The 23,616-nt window shown below is 42.1% G+C and overlaps 1 protein-coding gene across 1 annotated transcript in view; it reads left to right on the top strand.

Moving 5' to 3' along the window:
• TAF1D (TATA-box binding protein associated factor, RNA polymerase I subunit D) overlaps positions 1–17,898 on the top strand; it is a 32,063-nt gene extending 14,165 nt beyond the window's left edge. Inside the window, exons 4-6 of the mRNA XM_088445913.1 lie at positions 1,505–1,680; positions 3,394–3,448; positions 16,803–17,898. Of these exons, the coding sequence (XP_088302039.1) occupies positions 1,505–1,680; positions 3,394–3,448; positions 16,803–16,898 (327 nt within the window). The 3' untranslated portion in view covers positions 16,899–17,898. The remainder of the gene's footprint in view (positions 1–1,504; positions 1,681–3,393; positions 3,449–16,802) is intronic.
• Positions 17,899–23,616: the final 5,718 nt, after the last annotated feature.

The raw sequence follows: 23,616 nt of genomic DNA, 5'->3' as shown, positions 1-23,616 counted from the left end.
ATCCAGATTCAGCTATACCCCAAGGTCAACTCTGTGGACCCTATGGACTTCGTAGAAATAGAGATAACAAAGGTAAGTTCTTACCATATCGCTTTTCATCCAAGCTGTCGAGAACAGGTCTTCTGCAGCACTCTGTGTGTGTCTGTGTGACCCCCGTGTGTGTGTGAGCCCCCGGAGCTAGCAGCAGGGAGAACTACATCTCCCAGAAGCCACCTTCCCTCCCAGCAGCTCCCTCCCCAGTGCATAGATGGAGGGGAGATGACTGGGAGCCGTGGAGACCACCAGACCGGTAAGTCTTTTTTTTTCTTTTCTTTATTGCACTGCAGGGTTTTCAGTACTGAAAACCCTGCATGCATTTTTAAAAAATTAAACCGCGTGTATCATGAACACCCACTGTAATCCAAATTTGGGTGCGAGGTCCGCGTGATTTTTTTGCGGAGAAAACCTTGCTTCCATTTGAATATGTCCATAACTGTGTGATTGTTAATTAATTAATATGCTATCCACATACTCTGAACTGTATAATTATTACGGTCCCAACTAGTACAGATGTGTTCTTTTCTACTGTGGCTCAAGTCTCGCCAAATAGCCTCTCTTGGCGCACCAGGTCCATCTTTTCCTTTCAAAATTTGCATCTTAGTCACATAAATATAACTACTGGAAGCAACAAAACTGTACAGCTAGTGTACACTGACCACTGGGGTTTGCGCATTTGTACATCTGTGAGAGACTTAGTCTGAATCTGTGTTAAAAGGGCTCCGATGTGAGCGGCCACATCTTGTCCTCACGACAAGGTCCGTTGTGCTTCATCTGCAACTTGCTATGTACTGATACTGTATATTATTCCATTCCTGAGAAGTGAAAGGCGCAGCCTAGCATGTTTAGTACATTGTGAGCGGCTTTTATTGAAATAAAAATATGGTGTGCTACGTGTCTCATCATCTCGTGCCGTATGGTGTAAATATGATCAGTTCATGAGGACATATCTGCAGTGCTGGGTACATACTTGACGGTGTGTGTAACCAGCAATGCCCGATGCGACTGGACGACATATAGGGCAGTCCGTAAACACTGCGCGATCTGGTGTACGACCGCCCGATATGTTCCCCTGCCGCATCCAGAGCCATGGTGACGAACGACACACTGGAGCGTGCGATATTGCGTACACACTGACACACCCTGCATTGTATAAAAGAACAGTAATTAAATTATAATGCTCTTTTGTATGTGGAAGTACAGATGTGTCCTCTTGCATCTTTTGCGGCAAATCATGCCACACATGCCGTGAAATGCGTATCCGCGAGCGGGTATGCGTGTTGTGTTCGCACCCGCTATTCCATAGTGGAAACGCGGCATAGCGTTGCACACGTGGTTGTGGCTAATTGCATGTCGCAATGTGTGCGCATCTTTGTAGGGTGATCGACAAAGATGCAAGAGAACACATCTGTAGCTGTTCATGTTTTATTACTATACTGCATACAATTAATGTATGTAATTCTTGCAGCAATTTGTTTTTGGTGGGTTTTTGAACCACATAAAAAGACTTAAGTTTGAGTACCACTTGCAAAATTCTCTGAAGAGTATGGATTCAAATAAAGAGTTGGAAAATGGAGACCTTGGATTGCGTAAATATTCATACATAGATGAAGATGGACCAATTTCACCCATTTCTGAGTCTGGGTAAGATGCTGTTGCATTATTGTTTCATAATTTATTGCATTGCAACATAACATGCTACATTTTATTATACTAATAATACGTATTGCCATTATTTCCAATGCAGTTCTTCTAAATGCATCCAAACTTTGTTATAATTCAAAAAAATGAAATAAAATTGTGAACCCAAATAGGTACATCATAGGGTATTATGTAGAAAGAGATTCAGCAGTGAGGTAAAAGTGCTAATTAATTTGTGAACTTTTTGGATGTTTGTTTGTGGTCAGTTTTAATAAAGTCAGTTTTGCACTATGGTAGAGTTTTTAAAACAGGCATCTTTATAGATGAACATTATTTGCGGAGAATCTGAGGATTCACCTAAAGACATCAGATAAGCTTTATAAGAATGTCACTTATGTACACAATTCTTTTATTTCCATTTTAGCCACCTTGTGTTTTGTTATATATCTATATCATATCTCATATTATATATAGCCCTAAGTTGTCCCATCCATTTCATAAGCAGTGGGAGCCAGAGTTCTCCCCCTCCTCTTCCCCCACAGGTAGTCCCACTGCAGAGGTGGGACTGACCATCTGAAGAGGAGCCTGAGGACCATATTTTTTAAATATTGAAAGTAAGGAATTTACTATAGGGGCTCATAGCATCATATTCTTTACTTAATAAATGTATCTCCCCAACACACCTCTCACCCCCACAAGGGTAATACACTACATGTTTTTTATTTTCTTTCATATATATCACTTGTGATATTTTCCCGGTGATTTCCCCAGTGCTGGCCTGAAGGTCAGTATAGTTAATGGGTGCAGGGTGAGTGGTGTAGGCCCACTTTGACCCATGCACTAATCATGTATACATCACCTGTACTGCATTATCGCTCTATTCCACTTTCCAGTGGAACTTATTTGTCCGAGACATTCTTTGAAGAGCAACACGAGCATTTATACAAGGTGTACTTGTTCCAAGCAGCATCCAAGGAGCATGAGACTATCCACATGTTCATTAGACTCTTCCTTAATTTAACTGTTTTTTTCCCCTTTTGTGCTTTGAGGGTTAATATTTTTTTTCATGTCTATGTTCTGTATTATGGTGATTTTTAATTTTGTTTTTCATCAGAAGCTGCATTTGGGTTGAGTGCTTCAAATTATTGTCCTATTAGTTTTTGCTTATGTTTAACTTTCTTCTTGACCTTATGAAGTTTTCGGCCTTCACATACCTAGATATGTATCTTATGCTCTTGCTTAATTATACCATTATATTATACATGGAATGCTGTACCTCTGAGATAGATCAGCCTATGCCCCCTTTCTATATTCCACTGAATAAAACGTATTAATACATTTTTTCCCCTTAACCACTGTCACTTGTGTACATTCTAGGAAACCCCATTCTCCATGTACAATCTTGATTTCAGTCCCCCTGAACAAGTTTTCTCTACTTTACCTCCTATACGTTTCTTGAGCTCATGTTTCATTGTTTCCAGACAAGACTTTGCTTTATTCAGCTTGTTTGTTCAATTTCAGATAATATTCACTTTTTGATTCATGCCTTTATTATTTGATAAACTTGGGGAAAAAAATATTTGGGAATTTTAAAGTCGATTGTTCATATTATTATTATTGCTCATCCTCAACAGTATTGGAACTTCTAATGGTAATTACAAATTATCCTGAAGAAAGTTGTCTATTTTTAAAATGTTTTTTTTTTCTTTGTTCTAGAGAAAATTATAATTGTGATGAAGATAAAGCAGAGGACTGTGATGTAGAAATTGTGGTAAGAGCTTTTTGATAGAGGGCATAACACAAAGCAGATATTATTAAATATAGTCCTGGCAAATTGCTGCCCTCTGGTCTGAAAAGCCATGAGCAATTTACTTGTATCACATCCATAACTATTGTTATAAATGTAAGTAGTAGGGTCAACAGAACAATAAACAAATGTACTATTTTAAAGATAGGTAAACTTAGCATCGTGGTGTTTAACTTTACTATCTTGGAAATGTCCAGACCTGCATCAGTTGTAATCTGGTATCTCGTGAGTCAGTTTAAACGCTGGCTAGGCTACTTATGGCAAGGTGACTTGAACATTCCTCTATCTACAGTGCCTTGCAAAAGTATTCACATCCCATTGGCTTTTTTTCTTTTTTTTGTTACATTACAATCTTTAAATTATTATTTTTTTTAATCTGAATTTTATGTGATGGATCTGCACAAAATAGTCTAATTTGGTGAAGTGAAATGAGAAAAATATATATAAAAAAGAATCTTTATAAATAAAATTCTGAAAATTGGCATGTGCAAATGTAATCACCCCCTTTGCTATGAAGCCCCTCAAAAGTTCTGGTGCAACCAATTACCTTCAGAAGTCACATAATTAGTGAAATGAAGTCCACCTGAGTGAAATCTAAGTGTCACATGATCTGTCAGTATAAACACACCTTTTTTGAAAGGCCCCAGAGGCTGCAACACCACTAAGCAAGAGGCATCACACCATGAAGACCAAGGAGCTCTCCAAACAAGTCAGGGACAAAGATATTGAGAAGTACAATTCTGGGTTGGGTTATAAAAAAAAAAAAAAATATCCAAATCTTTGATGATCCCCCAAGGCACCATCAAATCCATCATCATCAAATGGAAAGAACATGGTACCACAACAAACCTGCCAAGAGAGGGCCACCCACCAAAACTCACAGACCGGGCAAGGAGGGCATTAAACAGAGAGACAGCACAGAGACCAAAGGTGACCCTGAAGGAGCTGCAGAGTTCCACAGCAGAGACTGGTGTATCTGTGCATATGACCACAATAAGCCCTACACTAAATAGAGCTGGGCTTTATGTAAGAGTGGCCAGAAAAAAGCCATTAGTGATAAAAATATGAAGACACAATTTGAGTTTGCAAAAGGGCATGTGGGCTACTCCCCAAATGTATGGAGGAATGTGCTCTGGTCAGATGAAACTAAAATTTAACTTTTCGGCCACCAAGGAAAACGCTATGTCTGGCGCAAACCCAACACATCCCATCACCCCAAGAACACCATCCCCACAGTGAAACGTGGTGGTCGCATCATGCTGTGGGGATGTTTTTCTGCAGCAGGGACTGGGAAACTGATTCGGGTCGAGGGAAAGATGGATGGTGCTAAATACAAGGATATTCTTGAGCAAAACCTGTTTGTCTGCCTGTGATTTGAGACTAGAACGGAGGTTCACCTTCCAGCAGGACAATGACCCGAAGCATACTGCTAAAGAAACACTTGAGTGGTTTAAGGGGAAACATTTAAATGTGTTGGAATTGCCTAGTCAAAGCCCAGATCTCAATCCAATTGAGAAACTGTGGTCAGACTTGAAGATTGCTGTTCATAAGCGGAAACCATCTAACATGAAGGAGCTGGAGCAGTTTTGCTTTGAGGAATGGACAAAAATCCCAGGAGAAAGATGTGGCAAGCTCATAAAGACCTATCCAAAGTGACTTGCAGCTATAATTGTCGCAAAAGGTGGCTCGACAAAGTACTGACTTTAGGGGGATGAATAGTTATGCACGCTGAAGTTTTCTATTATGTCGTCCTAAATGTTGTTTAATTCACAATATAAAAAAAACCGCAACTTCACAGTTGTAGGCATGTTTTGTGAACGAAATGATGCACACCTTCAAACAATCCATTTTAATTCCAGGTTGTAAGGCAACAAAACATGAAAAATGCAAAGGGGGGTGAATACTTTTGCAAGGCACTGTATGATGTCACGTGTGTACCAGGAATACCTCATGTAAGGCATTACCACACACCGTGGACGGCACAGTGGCCGACCACAGGTGCTTAATGATCGTGATCGGCGCTGTGTGGCTAGAATTGTCTGTGGTAACATACAAGCGGCACTGGCTTAAATCATATCCACAATCAATGCATGAGGTACCAGATACATATCCAGTAGGTCAGTGCTGCGTTTTTTAGCTTCCATGGGATATAGGAGCAGAACAGCCACCAGAGTGCCTGTTAACACTACTAAACCGGACACATCGCCTCACCTGCCCTCGTGTCGTCGCTAATTGGACCCTGGAGGACTGGCAATATGTGGCATGGTCTGATGGGTCACGGTTCCAGTTGCTTTGGGCACTGGTAGGGTTCAAGTGTGGCGCAGACCCCATGAAGCCATGGACCCCAGTTTTCAACAAGGCACCATGCTTGCTGTTAGTAGTTCCTTATTGGAGTGGGGTGTGTTCACGTGGCATGGGTTGGGTCCGCTAGTCTCCCTGGACATGTCATTGACCGGTAACTGCTACATTCCATCGATTGCTTACCTTTGCAGCCCTTCATGGACTTCATGTACCCCCACAATGATGGAACATTCCAGCAGGATAATGCACCATATCGTCAGTCTCAAGTTGTCCAGAATTGGTTAGAGGAGCATTCTGGAGAGTTTTGATGAATAGCGTGGCCACCACTTTCGCCTAACGTGAACCTAATCGAACATTTATGGGTGGTGGAGAGGTTCAATTCGCATCCAAGATCCTGCACCTACAAATATCAGGGAGCTGTGGGAAGCTATCCAAAGGTCTTCGATGCTATGTCAAGTTGATGCACTTCGCCTGGCTAGAGGAGGTTCTACACGATACTAGGCATCTATCCCATGACTCTTGGCACTTCAGTGTATAATATTAATAAGAATAAAGGACTACATAGATATGAAAATAAATCACAGTTGAGTGAAATATCTAACAGTGGGGTCTGAATGTGCATAGTTAGACTTGCAACATTGATCATTTGGGACACATACCTGTGTTTTTAATTAAGGGCTACATGCATTACATTCCTAAAAGTGAAATTGGAATCTACAGTAATCCTTACCTATTCAGTATACAATATAATATGTAATTAAGCACATAACCTTTTTTTTTTAATGGAGTTCCAGATATAATATCAGTTATCTTATAAATAAAATTAATTGGTCAGTTTGTACGTCTGTCTGGTTATGCATTTGGACACCCCTGCATCGATTGGGATAAAACCAACGCGAGGTGGTCCAGTCGGATCCTGGACAGGTTTTAGGGGGGATAGGGTCCCAGTCGGACCTAATCTTGGTGTACCCTGGGCATTACTTTGACCCTGGGAGCCTGTTTTGAGCCTTCCACTAGATGGATTTGGACGAAAACTTCAGAGTGGTACCATTGGATAGCAGAAGACATACTAGGGGGTGTTGAGATCCCGGTCGAAGCTCTTGGTGGTGTATGCTGGGCAGCGACATCAGACTCTGGGCCTTCCAACAAGACCTGGTAATTCCCCATCCTCTCGGCGTCCCTGCTTATCAGGCATTTCTTTTCAGGAGCTCAGCAGGCTCCGAAACAAAATGCTCGATGACTATCTGTTTTCGGGCAGGCACCAGCGTTAACACACAGGATCTGTGAACGTATCACAGATCCTATGTGTATTCTCCCGAAAACAGATATTTTTTCAGGCAAATTAGATGGGATCTAATTGAATTGCCCAAAGATAATTCAAGCGTTACAATTCTGTTTTATTCCATCTGAAAAAATATCCAGTCTATTTGAAATCCCCCCCTCCCCCCATAGTTTGATTTGTCTAATATATGTCTGAGTCTGATTAAGAAACCTTGGAGAGCTCTAAGCAAGATATTAGTTTGGAGCCCTTCTCTCCTTTCGTACGAAAAAAACATTTTTTAGTGTAGGCCGGGCCCCTTGGTGCCCACTGGGTCCTAAGCTGAAGCCTAGGTTGTCTTCTCTATTATCCGACTCTGTGTATGGTAAATTTTATAAGGGGTAAGGGGGTTGAAATAAGTTGCCAGATTGAGTGCTCCTCAGCTCAGGTGTGCATTGTAGCTCAGGAGCCTCTCTAGCTTAAACTGGGGTACACACTTATGCAATTAAAGGGCTAATTGGCTGATCGGCCCAAAAATGTCATAGTTGTGTATGTAGGAGCATTAACTGATTCACACACTCCTTTATTGGTTGGTTTGGGAGGTTGGGGTTTTTAGTCCTGCTTGAAATTTCTAATGCTTGACCTCTTGATCCCCTTGAAGAAAGCATACACTTAGCTAAAAATATGGCAGTATTTTCAGTGTGCACACTGATCCAGTAGCACTGTACAACAAAGAAATACTATTAATTTGTTTCCTTTTTAAAAATAGTCATACTAAGTTGAGATCGAGGAAAAACGAGCAAGCATAGAACCTACACTGATATCTTCCTTCCATTGCTAAAATTGTGGAATCGCTCACGATGTTCGTCACTCACTGCCCCGCAGTTGTCAGGGAAGACGTTCAGATGATAGTCGAGAAAGTAACTTTTGAGTGACATGTTGCAGTTTATATGATGGTACTTTTACTAGAAGGTTGTTTACAATCTCAACATAGTTTTCAGCTCTTCTGTTACCCTGAAGCCATGCACTACACCTTTTAAAGGCTTCACAAACTTTCGCTTTAACCTGGAGGATTTGGTTGAAGTTTTCATCCTTAACAAGTTTGCGGACCAACAAAGATCTCTTCCTTAACTTTAGCGTCATTCAAAAGTGGAAATTTTCCTCTCAGGTACTTGAATATTTACCCATCTATGTTCATTCCCTTTGCATGTCATCCTGGCTTTTAACGTAAATTATAACCACAAAACTAAATGAAAGGAACATCACTCTTAACCTTCACTTGATGCAAGCTATATGCAGACAGTGAAAAAAACATATTCAGGTTTGCCAATCTATAGATGCCTAAATGCCCTAGTATTTAACAAAATACCCCTACATTATCATAAATGGGTCATATCTTGGAACCGAGAGCTGAGCATTTTTTTTAATGTTATATTCGTTCTTTGCATGCTGAAATCTGAATGAAATCTCGTATTAGAAGTTACTATTTTCACGTTTGAAACATTTTCACTGTTGCGCAGTGTAATCTCTCTGAGGATTGGAACGTTGATCTGATCTGCAGAGTGATCTGTAAAGTGTGTACGTATGCTTTACACTACTGAATGATTACAAAGAAGATATTGATTACTTCAGCAACAGTGTATCATTGTTTTATGAAGAGACCTTATCCTATCCCAAATATTCAATCATATTTCATTGTTTTATTTTAATTGAATTGATTCATCTAGATGTATATGTAGAAATGTTATTTATCCTTATTAAAAGACTCCAGCATTACTAGGATGCTACAGTTGAAAGATAATTTTACTATTGAAAGACAAAAAAGCATAAACCACTGGATGATGTAAACAATTATTACCTGAAAACCAGTGATAAGGGTGAGATTTCCCATTCATGACATTTGCCTCATAAACCCTTAAGAAATGTATCATTAATTTTAATAAATGGGAATTAAAAAAAAGAATAAGCTTCAAGTGACAGGAATTCGTGGCAGCAATTAACTGTACATGCTGGCAATTGTGGAATTAGAAGTCTCAGCAATTGCTGGAAGTTGTGGAACTAAAAGCTGAAGGGGGAATCCAACCCTGCGGCTAATTACCAGCAGCCGGCAATCCAATTAACGTGCGTCATCACCCCTAGGTGGACTTTTCCTCGCAGGTTCAGGATCTAGAAAGGAACAGGAACCATCGGGGGTTTCATGCACAGTTTACGTGGAATCAGTGGGTTTCTGAACGTTAACCCCTGATTTACCACTTGGGAAAAATGCTATTTCATTGAGTCGCATTTCCCTGCGCTGCGCGGATAATTAGTTTCCGGGTAAACACAGTGTCTAATTGGATCCCCACCCTAAGTATTTCCCATAAGCCAAGGCTTGCTAAACAGTTACACAATAGACTTTATTTTATGAGTGGAATCTGGAGGTCAGTACCTGCTCAGCCAATCACAAGTGGCCAGCATGTAAACCTTACTTGTGATTGACTGAGCTTTTCCCATTCATATCTGTGGGCATTGTATTTCATTGGGTATATTCTGTGTATATTGAAATTAATTGCTTATTCAAATTAATGGGGAAAAAGCAATTTTGTCCAGCAGAGTATAATCGCCTCAATTGATTGTAAATGTATTTATTTCTTCTTCAGGGTCCACAGGGGAGAAAATGGGGTGTAGGTGAGACTTGGAGGACGGACACCAACAGCAAAGCTTTTTAATCCCAGGATGCTCCGGTCCTTCCCCTTATACCCCGCCCACAGCCTGAAGGCAACTCAGTTTTGTTGGTGTCCGGCAGGAGCTGGATCACCGTTTTAACAGTGGGGCTGCTATTAAGCAGCCCAAGCTTATTTTTATAATTTTTACTTTTATTTTCATTTATTTTACTACTGAGCAGTAGCGCGAGGCAGTCCTTTGGAAGTCTGCACTGCTGCCCCATCAACTCTCCGCGGCACCGTGACACCAGGCCTTGGCTAGGTACTCCCGGCGGGGCTCTTAGGGGGACCTAGCTAGCAAGGCTCTCCGGACCCCAGACTGCATCCGGGGCTTCAGGGGACAGATAAGGTAGATACCCCCCCCCCCTAGCGGGAACCTGCAACTATGCGCCGTCTTGCCTCCGGTCTCAGGAGACAGACTGGCGGAGGTTCGTCCGGGACTCCACTAGACCACCAGGGCATTACTAGCACTGGCGCAGGGCACAATTAAAGCCAGGGGACCCGGTGGTGCATGTCAGCATAGGGGGAAGGCATCTCCCTCCAGCCGCTCCCCCAGCTCAGGGCGACATTCCACTGCAGTCTTACTGAGCTGCTCCTCCACCCCCTCTGAGACTCACAGCAGCCAGTTTCTGCATTCAGGTCTCTGGGAACACTGGGTCCAGTATACCTCTCCCTCTTGTATACCTCTCCGAGGGGCAAGGTTTATACAACGCTATATTCTACCAGCCACTGTGGTCTGTGTATTTGATTTTTGTGCCCACTGCAGTTATATTGTATATTCTGCATTTGTATATGACTTGTGCTAGCGCTGCTGTTTTCTTTCTTTCCTTCCGGTTACTGTCCGCTTATACCGTTCCCTTTATTCTACTATAATCCTGGCATAGTAAGGTATTTGGGGGTTCATTGTACCTCACATCTCCCTATATTTGCGAGGGTTATCACATACTATATATCTCTGTTGCGCACTACACTGTTCCATATTACACATACATCTAGGTTGCTCACTGCACTGTCAGATTGTGTGTTACATTATTCTTGCAGCTATGTCTGGCAGAGGCAAGACTAACAAGCCTGCTGCTCCCACTCTGGTGTCTTGTAAGTCCTGCTCAGCAGGCTTAACTTCAGAGGACCTCATTCAGGAGGTCTTTGTGCCTCTTGTTATACTGCCCCGGGCCCATCAGCCACTGTGTCCACTCCTCAGGACCCACCTTGGGCTACTTTTTCACAAGTGCTGGCAAAAATTGCGGACCACCTAGCGGTTCCTGTGGTAGCTGCCTCGATGGGATGGCCAAAGCAGGTACTCCCTGCAACTCATTTGCCTCCCCCGTGGGTAGACTTACTTTCTACCTCAGTGTAGAGTCTGGCAGATACTTCTACAGCCTTTCAACAAATTCTCAAAAAAGGATAGACCCTTACCTAGTAAACCTACTAAGCATGCTGTGTTATCTTCCCAGTCCACCCAGCTATCAGATTCTGAATTATCTTCTGCGGAGGCAGAAGACGCAGACCTATCTCACTCCATCTTCCCCTCCGTTGACAGGAACCCCACTCTAAATTGAATATACCTGCACTTGTGAGAGCTGTAAAATCTATTCTTCAAATAGAAGAGACAGAACCCGCTCCTAAGGCCAAAAAAACAGTATTTAAGCGACCAAAATGTAGTTTTACCAGAGTTTCCTCTCTGATCAGCTATCTGATCATACGAGTGAGGCATGGAGGCCCAGTAAAAGATCTCGGCTGCCTAAACGTTTAAGTTCCTTTTACCCTCTTCCCGCTACTGATTGCACTAAATGGGAAGTTCCCCCTGTAGTGGATTCCCAAGTGACACATCTAGTTAAGAATGCTACTTTACCTATCCATACTACAACCTTCTTGAAGGAGACTACGGATAGAAGGATGGAAGCTTATCTAAAATCTATATTCTCTCTTACAGGAACTATTACCTGTCCTGCTAGGGCTACGCCCTGGGTGGCAAAAGCCATTGAGAGTTGGGCAGAAGCCCTAGAAGAGACATTTCCCTCTGATGCTTCGAGGAAACAGCTGTCCTACATATCTCACATTAGAGATGCAGCCTCCTATTTGGGTGAAGCAGCTCTGGATACAGCTCTCCTAGCTTCCAAGGCATCTGCCACTTCTGTAGTAACCCGCCGTACTGTTTGGCTCCGCTCATGGAAGACAGATTCAGATTCTAAAAAGGCATTAGTCTCTGCCTTATTCTGGGGATATCCTGTATGGCCCAGAATTAAACAAAATTGTGACTACCTTGGCAGCTTCCAAGACGGCGTTCCTGCCCTCTGCATATAATGCGAAGCCTCAGATGTATCCTCAAGGAAAAGCTAAAGATCAGTCCTTTCCAAAGCATCAGGCATCAACTAAGGCTTCCAAGCCTAGGACCAAACAGACCTGGACTACTAGAAGCCTTCAGCCTGACTGGACGGGCCTCTCCCACTGATATGCCCTCTCCTTCTTGAGGTGACCCCCCAGTAGTTATTTTGCACAGGACCTCCATGGGACCCAAGCAAGGCCCTGCTGCTCCAAAAGGCCACTCCGTCCTTACTGCACTCAAGAGTAATAACTCTGGTCCCCTCCTCACAGTGAGGGAGGGGCTATTATTCTACCCTTTTCTTAGTTCAGAAATCGGTCTATCCTCACCCTCAAGTCTCTCAACAAGTTTATAAGGGTGCCCAGGTTTTGTATGGAAACCCTCTACTCTATTTTCCTGGCTATGGAGCCTGCAGACTTTATGATGTCTCTGAACATTTAGGTTGCTTTTTACATGTACCTATAGCGCCTTCTCATCAACAATATCTCCAGTTTGCTATACTACAGCAACACTACCAATTTCAGGCTCTGCCTTTTTGTCCTTTTAACGGCTCCTTTGGTCTTTACCAAGATCATGGTAGTTATGGTGGCCTATCTTCGTCATCAAGGGATCAGACTGCTCCCATACTTAGACAATCTCTTGCTGTTGTCCAGCTCCCCAGAAATTCTTCACTGCCATCTAGGTTGGCTGATCAACTGGAAAAAGTCTTCCTTGACACCTCAAAGAATGGTACATCTGGGAGCCCTCCTGGACTCACAGGTTCAGAGAATCTTCCTGACAGCAGACGAATTCTCTGTACAACACCGGTGCGCAGGCTACTACAGAGTCACAGAGTTTCAATTCACTCTGAAATGCAGACCTTGGGACCCATGGTGTACACCTTGGTGGAGTTCGCTCAGTCTCACTCCAGGCCCCTACAACACCTGATCCTTTCCAGGTGGAACGGGCTGCCCCATCTGCTTAGATCCCAGACGATGGGCCTCTTCCCGGAGGTTTGCCTGTCTCTAGCCTGGTGGCTACAGAAGTTCCACTTAGACAAGGGACGCCCCTTTTGGATCCCGGACTGGGCACTTCTCACCACGGACGCAAGCCTCCGCGGGTGGGACGCAGTGACCGGTCAGCACTCCTTCCAAGGCCACTGGACTGCAGCCGAAGCAGTCTTTCCAGTTAACATCCTGGAACTCCGAGCTATCTACAGAGCTCTCACTCTGGCTCAGGATATTCTTCAGGGCAGGCCAGTACAAGTACAGTCCGACAACGTCACAGCAGTGGCCTACCTCAATCACCAAGGAGGCACTTTAAGTAGGACAGCAATGGCAGAAGTGTCCTGCATTCTCACATGGGCCGAACGCTATTTCCCAGCCTTCTCCGCAGTGTTCAACCCAGGAATTCTCAATTGGGAAGTGGGTTTCCTCAGCCGTCACGACGTACATGCAGGAGAGTGGTCTCTATATCCAGATGTCTTTTAACTCCAGGTGAACAACTGGGGTCTACCGAATGTGGACCTCATGGCCTCAAGACACAACCACAAACTTCCAGTGTATGTAGCCAGGACAAGGGACCCCGACACTCTTCTTGGACGCATTATCCGTGAGGTGGACCTTCCATTTGGCGTACCTCTTCCCTCCAATATCCAGGGTTCTTCGGAAGTTCAAACAGGAAGGCGGCACAGTCCTGTTGGTAGCTCTGGCTTGGCCCAGACTCCATTGGTACTCCGATCTTCAAAGTCTCTCCATAGACTTTCCTCTTCAACTTCCTCTATGACTAGACCTGTCGTCTCAGGGTCCCTGTCTACATCCGGACCTGGCCCGCCTGTCTTTAACGGCTTGGCTCTTGAGACATCCCTCTTAAGGGCTAAGGGATTTTCTAACTCTGTGGTCCAGACCATGCTCAGAGCATGTAAATTGGTCTCGGACAGTATTTAGCACTGGATATGGCATACTTATTTCCAGTGGTGTGCTCCTAGAAACTATGACTGCACGTCTCCGCTCTGTTCATCTGGTTCCCGTGCAGAATTTCTCCTCTACCGGATATTCACACCTTCCTACTAGGTGTACTACGTATACAATCTCCCTTTTGTCCCTCCTGTTGCTCCGTGGGATTTGTCAGTGGTTCTCCATGCACTTCAGGAACCTCCATTCGAATCCCTGGAATCAGTGGATATCAAGTGGCTCACTACGAAGACTCTGTTTCTTCTGGCTATAGCATCTGCCCGTAGGGTATCGGATTTAAGGACGCTTTCATGTCGCTCCCCCTTTTTAATCTTTCATCAGGAGAGGGCTGTTCTTCAAACGCGCACGGGCTTCCTTCCCAAACTGGTTTCTCGTTTCCACCTTAATGAGAAAATTGTGGTCCCAGCCTTTCAGTCACCAGACCTCTTAGCAGGTGAGGCTTCTTTGGATGTGGTCCGTGCTCTGAAGATCTACGTGGACCGTACTAGATCCATGAGGAAATCGGACTCCCTCTTCATCTTATATGGATTCCATAGGAAGGGATGGCCAGCTAACAAACAGACTCTGACCAGATGGCTTTGCATGACTATCTAACAGGCTTATACTCAGACGGGCCTTCCTGTGCCGTCTACAGTCTCTGCTCATTCAACTCGCTCTGTGGGTCCCTCGTGGGCAGCCCAGCGTGGCGCCTTTGCTGAACACCTATGCAAGGCGGCCACGTGGTCTTCTGTCCACACCTTTCTTAGGTTTTATGCCTTTGATACATTTACCTGTCAAGATGCTTCCTTCGGGCGCAGGGCTCTCCTCTCAGTTCAGGAGCGTCCCCGCCCTTGAACAACTGTTTTGGGACTTACCCATTGTCTTCCCTGTGGAGCCCTATGGACCCTGAAGAAGAAAAGGAGCGTTCTGGTAAAACTTACCCTTGTTATCTCTTTATTCGAAGTCCATAGGGTCCACAGGTCACCAGCCCTGACGCACCTGGCTTCTATGGGTTTCTTCACTTGGTCACTTGTTTCCTTCTCTGTGTGAGAGTGTGATTCTTCTGTCTACCAGTCTTCCTTCTCTCCTACCCTGCTCCTGCCTTGGGCTTGTTAACAAAACCGAGTTGCCCTCAGGCTGTGGGCGGGGTGTAGGGCGGAGGACTGGCACATCCTAGGATTGAAAAGCTCTGCTGTTAGTGTCGGGTCCTCCAAGTCCCACCTACACCCCATTGCCTCCCCTGTGGACCCTATGGACTTCGAAGAAAGAGAGTTAACAAGGTAAGTTTTACAATAACTTTACTTTTTTAGTAGCTTAAAGAGTTTTGGGGATAAATTTATTTAAGGAGATTTTGACTTCTGTAAAAAAGAAGCATTTGATAGATCTTCCCCTAAGTAATTACAAGTGAACATATGTTCATTATACTAATTTCTCAAGAAAAGCTTTAAATAATACCAGTTTTAAATACTTTGCTTTAATTTGACTTTGTTTTTCCTGTTCACTCTAGTGCTTTATTAATATTCACTGCTTGTTCCTTTGGTATGCATCAGATACTACTACACTACTTGGCCTGTTGTATGTGCATACTCCATCTAAATAGTTAATCAAATATTAGCAGTAGAATTGTTGTTGTGAATTGATAGGCCACACAATCTGACATAATGAGGCCACCAAGTGCTGAACAATGTAGCACAATAATAATTGTCCTCAGTTGCAACACTTACTACAGAGCTATAAACTGCTTCGGGAGGCAGTGTCAGCAGGAGAAATGTTCTCCGGGAGAAACAGCCACACACAAGTCTCGGCTCATCAACGCCAAATGACAGCTGGAGTGTAAAGCAATTCCCCCGTGCAGTAAACAAGGTCCACAAAAAATTATTTGCTTAGAGTGGTGAAGAAGAACTTTGACTGGCATATACAGAGCCCTGATATCCTCATCAATGAATTTAGAATACCGTCTGCGTGCTAGGTCTAATTGCTCAACTTCAGTTAATCTCTTGTGGCTGATTGGATACAAATCCCCACCACCATGTTCCAGAATCTAGTGCAAAGCCTTCCCAGAAAAATAAAGGCTGTTAAACCAACTAAATACTAATGCCCTTTGATTTGGAATGAGATGTTCAAACACATATGAATGTGATGTTTGGTTATCAACATACTTTTGGCCATATAGTGTACAGATGTGTCCACATCTATCTTCCATGCACTACAAGTCACGCTACAGATAATGCAGGGGCGTTGTGTGACTCTTTAGCGCTGAGCATCTTTTCGTGCAACTTTTTACCTTCCAATTCGTCTTATTCGCACAGTGAATTTGTTGGCACAAGCTGCCTCTGCTGATTAAAATGATATGCAGCATGACTATTGTTCTGTGTGCAACTGCGGGTGTATCTGCATTCGAATTGCTACGTTATAGTGTTAAAGCCGCTGACACTAACGTAGCATTTGGAATGCAGATACACCAGCACTTGCACACAGAACATAGACATGCTGCATATCATTTTTATCAGCAGAAGCTGTTTGTGCTAACAATTTGCATCACTGTGCGAATAAGATGCATTTAAAGATAAAGAGTCGCACGAAAAGACGTTCGGCGCTACCGAGCCACAGCACGTCATGACTAGAAGAGCTGTTTAACGCGCAAGGAGGGACACATCTGTATATTACATTCCTTGTAATGTTCAGTAGTTGCCTAGCTTAAGCATCATAAGAAATGTAGCACAGCATTAGCTATAGAGCAAAAGGTATTTTGATTTAGATCCATCGCACTTGACTGTTACTGACTTAATTTTCTTTATTCTAGGAAAACAACTCATTTATTTTGGAAAGTAGAGTGCCCGAGAAGAAACAATGGAAAATAAAGAGAAAGTTAAAACAAAAAAAAGTCTGGAACAAATGACTAAAATTAATAGAGACATTAAAATTGAGAATGGGATAATAGATTTTGGGATGGGTTTTTTTCAGGTTCTCCTATAATGACGTTACATGGTCTGAGTCTCTCTTGAAGATTTACAGTTAAAATGAAGGAGGTGTGGATTGTATCTGTATACGTTGCTTAAAATTCACTCCGTCCCCTCCCATATCTTTGCTGTTTTATTGTTTTAGGGTTTTTTTGGGTGTAAATTAAATGTTAACCCCCACAAATTATTTTTCACTACACCATATCAACTCCTAACATCTGTTCACCATTGGTATTTTGTTATGCGCAGCACCAGCTTGCTTCTGTGAGGAAGACTGATGATTCTTCCAAGTATGCATTGCGCCTGGCACTTGTTAGGAGAGTGTCTTAACATTCAGGACTGGGAGGCTGTGAGACATTATATAGGCAAGAGAGACAAATAAAATTAATGTTGTACCATGTAGGCTGTTGCCCTTAAAATATATTGTGTGGGAGATTGCATTTTCATTACTTCTGATTTGGCATTCTGACACTTAAGCTGGGCACACACTTAGTGATGTGTACCCGGATGGGCCAACATATCCTACCGTAGGTACACATTGAGCAATGTAATGAACAACAGAACGATCCCTCGTTCCATTACCTGCAGCGGCTCTTCATGTGATGTTGGCTGTGCAGCACGGCTGACCGGGCGGTATCGCATGCGATCGAGGGAGCATGCAGATAGTCCATAAACACTGGACGATCCAGCCGATATATATAATTCAGATTCGGACGGAAACTACATATCTGGCAGACATCGTCCTAGTGTGTACCCAGCTTTAGCCATTGCATAGGTGCACAAATCAATGGATATACTGTATATGCCACAAACTTACTAGAAGTACTCCAAACTGTAACCTCCAGAACAGGAATAGATTTATACCATCCTCTTGTTTCTGTATTCCCACTTACATGGTGGAAAGAGTATCACCATCTGATAGTTTTCCCTAGTTAATCCTAAAGCATAGATAGATCATTTTTAAATGAAAAAAAAGATAATATACTGCGCTCTGAAAACAATTAGTGTCTGTAATGTGGACTATAAGTTGCACTTACCTGTGCCATGAATATAATTAAATATATAGTATACATGTGTTAGTAATGAGGCGGTACTGCTGGTATCATTCAAATGCAAAGTCAAACAGACAGTGTCCTTATTTCAATGTTTCTGTACTTTAATGGACTTTCATCAAGAACACAAAGTGCTTACCTTAAATACACAAGAAGAACACCCTGTGACAAATGAGCGCCATCCATGCATGCCGTGGCAAAGTCATCGCAACAGCGTGACACACACTTGACCACTTCATGATGTCATGTGTACCTCGGCGTGGCTGGGGATGTGTATAGTGATCATATATATAAATATATATGTGCCTGTGCACAGAGGTAGGCACTCCATATGTTCAGGTGCTAAACCAAACGATACATGTGTGGAAAAGAACCTCTGAAAACGGTTTTAATGCAGAAACTGCTTCTTGCACCAAAAAGACTGACGTAGTTTGAATGCATAAACTGTTTCCAGAGGTTCCTTTCTGTGGTATGTGTGTGTATATGTATATATATTAGGGGTGAGCGGGTTCGGTTCTACTCTGTTCCGTTCGGATTTAAAAACCGAATCTTATTGGCTATCAGCTGTCACGAGTTTTGGATAGCCAATAACATTCTGTTTTGAAAACCGAACGGAACCGAGTAGAACCGAACCCGCTCACCCCTAATAAATAAATATATATATATATATATATATATATATACACACATACATACAGTCAGGTCCATAAATATTGGGACATTGACATAATTTTAATATTTTGGCCTCTATTCACCACCACAATGGCTTTGAAATGAAACAAACAAGATGTGATTTAACTGCAGACTTTCAGATTTAATTTGAGGGTAATTACATCCAAATCAGATGAACGGTGTAGGAATTACAACGGTTTCTATATGTGCCTCCCACTTTTTAAGGGGCCAAAAGTAATGGGACAAACTAAACAATCCTAAATCTAACTTTCACTTTTTAATACTTTGTTGCAAATCCTTTGCAGGCAATTACAGCCTGAAGTCTGGAACGCATAGACCTCACCAGACGCTGGGTTTCATCCCTGGTGATGCTCTGCCAGGCCTCTACTGCAAATGTCTTCAGTTCCTGCTTGTTCTTGGGGCATTTTCCCTTCAGTTTTGTCTTCATCAAGTGAAATGCATGCGCAAATCGGATTCAGGTCAGGGGATTGTCTTGGCCATTGCATAACATTCCACTTCTTAGCCTTAAAAAACTCTTTGGTTGCTTTTGCAGTATGCTTCGGGTCATTGTCCATCTGCACTGTGAAGCGCCGTCCAATGAGTTCTGAAGTATTTGACTGAATATGAGCATATAATATTGCCCGAAACACTTCAGAATTCATTCTGCTGCTTTTGTCAGCAGTCACATCATCAATAAATACAAGGGAACCAGTTCCATTGGCAGCCATACATGCCCACGCCATGACACATCCACCACCATGCTTCACTTATGAGGTGGTATGTTTTGGATCATGAGCAGTTCCTTTCCTTCTCCATACTCTTCTCTTCCCATCACTCTGGTACAAGTTGATCTTTGTCTCATCTGTCCATAGGATGTTGTTGCAGAACTGTAATGGCTTTATTAGATGTTGTTTGGCAAACTCTAATCTGGTCTTCCTGTTTTTGTGGCTCACCAATGGTTTGCATCTTGTGGTGAACCCTCTATATTCACTCTTGTGAAGTCTTCTCTTGATTGTTGACTTTGACACATATACATCTACCTCCTGGAGAGTGTTCTTGATTTGGCCAACTGTTGTGAAGGGGTTTTTCTTCACCAGCTAAATAATTCTTTTGTCATCCACCACAGTTGTTTTTCGTGGTCTTCCGGGTCTATTGGTGTTGCTGAGCTCTCTGGTGCGTTCTTTTTAAGAATGTTCCAAACAGTTGATTTGGCCACACCTAATGTTTTTGCTATCTCTCTGATGGGTTTGTTTTGATTTTTCAGCCTAATGATGGCTTGCTTCACTGATAGTGACAGCTCTTTGGATCTCATATTGAGAGTTGATAGCAACTGATTCCAAATGCAAATGTCACACCTAGAATCAACTCCAGACCTTTTACCTGCTTAATTGATAATGAAATAACGAGGGAATAGCTCACACCTGTCCATGAAATAGCTTTTGAGTTGATAGTCCCATTACTTTTGGTCCCTTAAAAAGTGGGAGGCACATATTCAAACTGTTGTAATTCCTACACCGTTCACCCGATTTGGATGTAATTACCCTCAAATTAAATCTGAAAGTCTGCAGTTAAAGCACATCTTGTTTGTTTCATTTCAAAACCATTGTGGTGGTGAATAGAGGCCAAAATCTGAAAATTCTGTCAATGTCCCAATATTTATGGACCTGACTGTGTGTGTGTGTGTGTGTGTGTGTGTGTATGTATATATATACACACACACCATTGTATGTGTGTATGTATATGTATATATATTAATATACATACACACATACAATGGTGCTTGAAAGTTTGTGAACTCTTAAGAATTTTCTATATTTCTGCTGAAATTCAGCCTAAAACTACCTCAGATTTTCACACAAGTCCTAACAGTAGAACGAAATCAAACAAATGAGGCAAAAAAGTAGATGTGCTCATTTTTTTTTTTTTTTATTGAGGAAAATTATCCAATATCACATGTCTGTGAGTCTCAAAAGTATGTGAACCTTTGCTTTCAGTATGTGGTATGACCCCCTTGTGCAGCAATAACTGCTTCCAAACATTTCCGGTAATTGTTGATTAGTCCTGAACATCGGCTTGGAGGAATTTTACCCCATTCCTCCATACAAAACTGCTTCAACTCTGTTATGTTGGTGGGGTTCCTCCCATGAACTGCTCACTTCATGTCCTTTCACAACATTTCGATTGGATTAAGGTCAGGACTTTGACTTGGCCATTCCAAAACTTTACATTTATTCTTCTTTAACCATTGTTTAGTTGAATGACTTGTTTGCTTTGGGTCATTGTCTTGCTGCATCACCCACGTTCTCTTGAGATACTGCTCATGGACAGATGTCCTGACATTTTCCTTTAGAATATTCTGGTATAATTCAGAATTCATGTCCATACATTGATTTGTGAGAACACATGGTAAATGTCCACCTCTACACTAATTACTATAACTATTCAGGCTATTTGCACAATTGTTCTCTATCTTGTCCATTGGAGGACATAGTTGGACATACTATATATCTGTTTATATAATATGCTATCTATTTTGATTATTAATTGGTACCTGTACATTAATTTGTTGTGTTGTGTTTAGACTACTAGTTTTTCACTTTACAATAAGATCAAGGGGAGAAGGTTCAATTATTTTTCTTGCGGCTTTAACTAATGGGATTCTGACGGAGCAGTTCAATTGTTGCTCTGATCGGACGCAAGTGCCACAGGCACACGCATTTCTGCTTTCAGCCTCCTGAGGTGGCAAGAAGAAATTAGCAAAAAAGTCTGGTTTGGGCACCCTAAACAGGACTTTAGATGGGTTTAGTCGCGTTATGCTGCTAAAGCCGATGCTTTTGGGCGCGATAATTAATGGGCACCCAAACCAATTGAATTACTCTGTGGGGTTCCCATTAATTATCGCCACCCTTCACTTCATCTACGAATATCATCGAGACTTGTCTGTCATCTGGTGGCCTCATCTTCCAGGTTCCTGGGTCTCCTTTTTTTCTGACCTGATGGAAATATATATGTTTGTGTGAATCGCCCAGCAGTTGTGTGACAATATTTTCTATTTTAACACATTTAAAATAAAGCCTTTTATGCTTCTGTCGCAATTCCAATACTTTTCTTTGAACATCTAACCTGACATTATAGCAGCTTTCATCTCTTTTTTTGCTGTATTTAAGAATGTCATGAATTTCCCTCACATCAGACGGCAGGGAACCAGGACTTTTATCATGTACACTTCTGTTGTTGGAAACGGACCTTTCCTTTGACCCTTAAGGTTCAAACAAAGAATAGCTGCTTCTTGTTTTCTTCTTAACAGAGTTAAGGTTTCTCATGCTTAAACCTCTTATTGGCACACCAATTGGCAGACTTTGCTTGAACTGCTGTAACTTTCAGCCTTGATGCACTGTATTGGCTACTAGCATGCTTGTCTGGTAACTCATCCTCTCAAAGAGCCACCATTATCCTGAGAACCACCAATATCATGATTTTCAGACCTTGGCTTTATATCTGAGGACGTACTGGCACAGCCACTCTCAGATTCTGGACTCATGTCCACAAAACATACTCGAATGCTTATTCCATCGATCCACAAACTTTATCTCATGAGTTTGATGGCTATCAGCCACTTCAATAATGCTCATATCTCTCGGATCTTATTGGGCATCCACTTGTTGCTCATAGAAAATATAGTTAACTTCAACATGTTCCATCAGCACAGATTCAGATTCATCCTCCACAGAGGTCTTTAATTTCAGCTTCTGTTCAGCAATTTTACCTGCTTCAAGCCTTGTAATGTGTGAGAAATTTGCAACCTCACAGACAAATTTAGCTGCATTGCAAGTTCCATGCTGGCTGCATAAATGCACTGTTTCACATACAGGAGTATTACACTTAACAAGACTGTCAATATTAATTTTCTTGGGTTCTGTATTCTACTGCAAAATTGTGTGACCCGGTCACATTCACAGCAGTCTGATCACATGGCGACACCATTGTCTCATTCTTGGAAGCCATCAATATCTCTGTAGGCTTATGTAGATCTTGTACCTTTGCTTCAAGGGACAAATGACCATCATCTGCATTTGTTAGCTCCACAGCACCAACTTTAGACACAGCTTTATTATCTGGAACTGTAACCCTTTGTGAAGACTTCAGACATAACGGGAAGCTGAATGTCCCTGCTGCAAGGTATCTCACCCACCTTTTGCAAGACACTCTTAGCGAGTTTCCCAACTTTAATACTTCGGTCCAATCTTGCGCACGTGTACATCTCCATTGTCCAAATGCTGCTGAAAGATATCCTTCTGGAGTATCTTGCGTTGTTCAAGCAATTCACTGTTTGTTTTCTGTTCATTATACAAGTCACCATCTCTAGCATATCCACTCTTCATGTGCCAGCCTTTTCACGATCAACCAGTAGTAACTTGAAATTCTGTATTTCTGTCCCACTAGGTTCGGTGAAGACATTGAATGCCATTTTGGGACCAGAATCCAATTTCAGCGTGTTATCCAATTATTTTTCCTCTTCTGATTTTCCCACTTCCAAGTGCCATTTGTCTTTAATTGCAGACAGCTGTACTTCTAGCTGGGTAATTTTATGTATTTTACATGCATAGCACTTTGTTTTTATGCACTAGTAAATAAATTTATATTTTAATCTTACATTGAATGTGTTTTAATCTCACAGAAATATTTATATATTTTTTAAGTTTTATGTCGCTCATGCACTTTATATGGTCACATATTGTTGCTATTTTTATTAATTATACTAATATCGCTTTTAGCAAATTTATAGGCGCTCACTATCGATACTTTTATCACACGTATGTATTTATGTAAAAAAAGAAAAGGTAAACAAGTGTATAATGGTGAATTTATTTAATTTTTATTAATGCATAAGTACTTATTTGATGCTGTATCTGTACAATACCCTTCACACAAC

The sequence above is a fragment of the Taudactylus pleione genome, unplaced genomic scaffold (genome assembly GCF_031769625.1).
Source record: "Taudactylus pleione unplaced genomic scaffold, aTauple2 ptg000391l, whole genome shotgun sequence".
In the NCBI taxonomy this organism is placed as follows: domain Eukaryota; kingdom Metazoa; phylum Chordata; class Amphibia; order Anura; family Myobatrachidae; genus Taudactylus; species Taudactylus pleione.
This window is presented reverse-complemented; position numbering and strand designations above follow the sequence as displayed.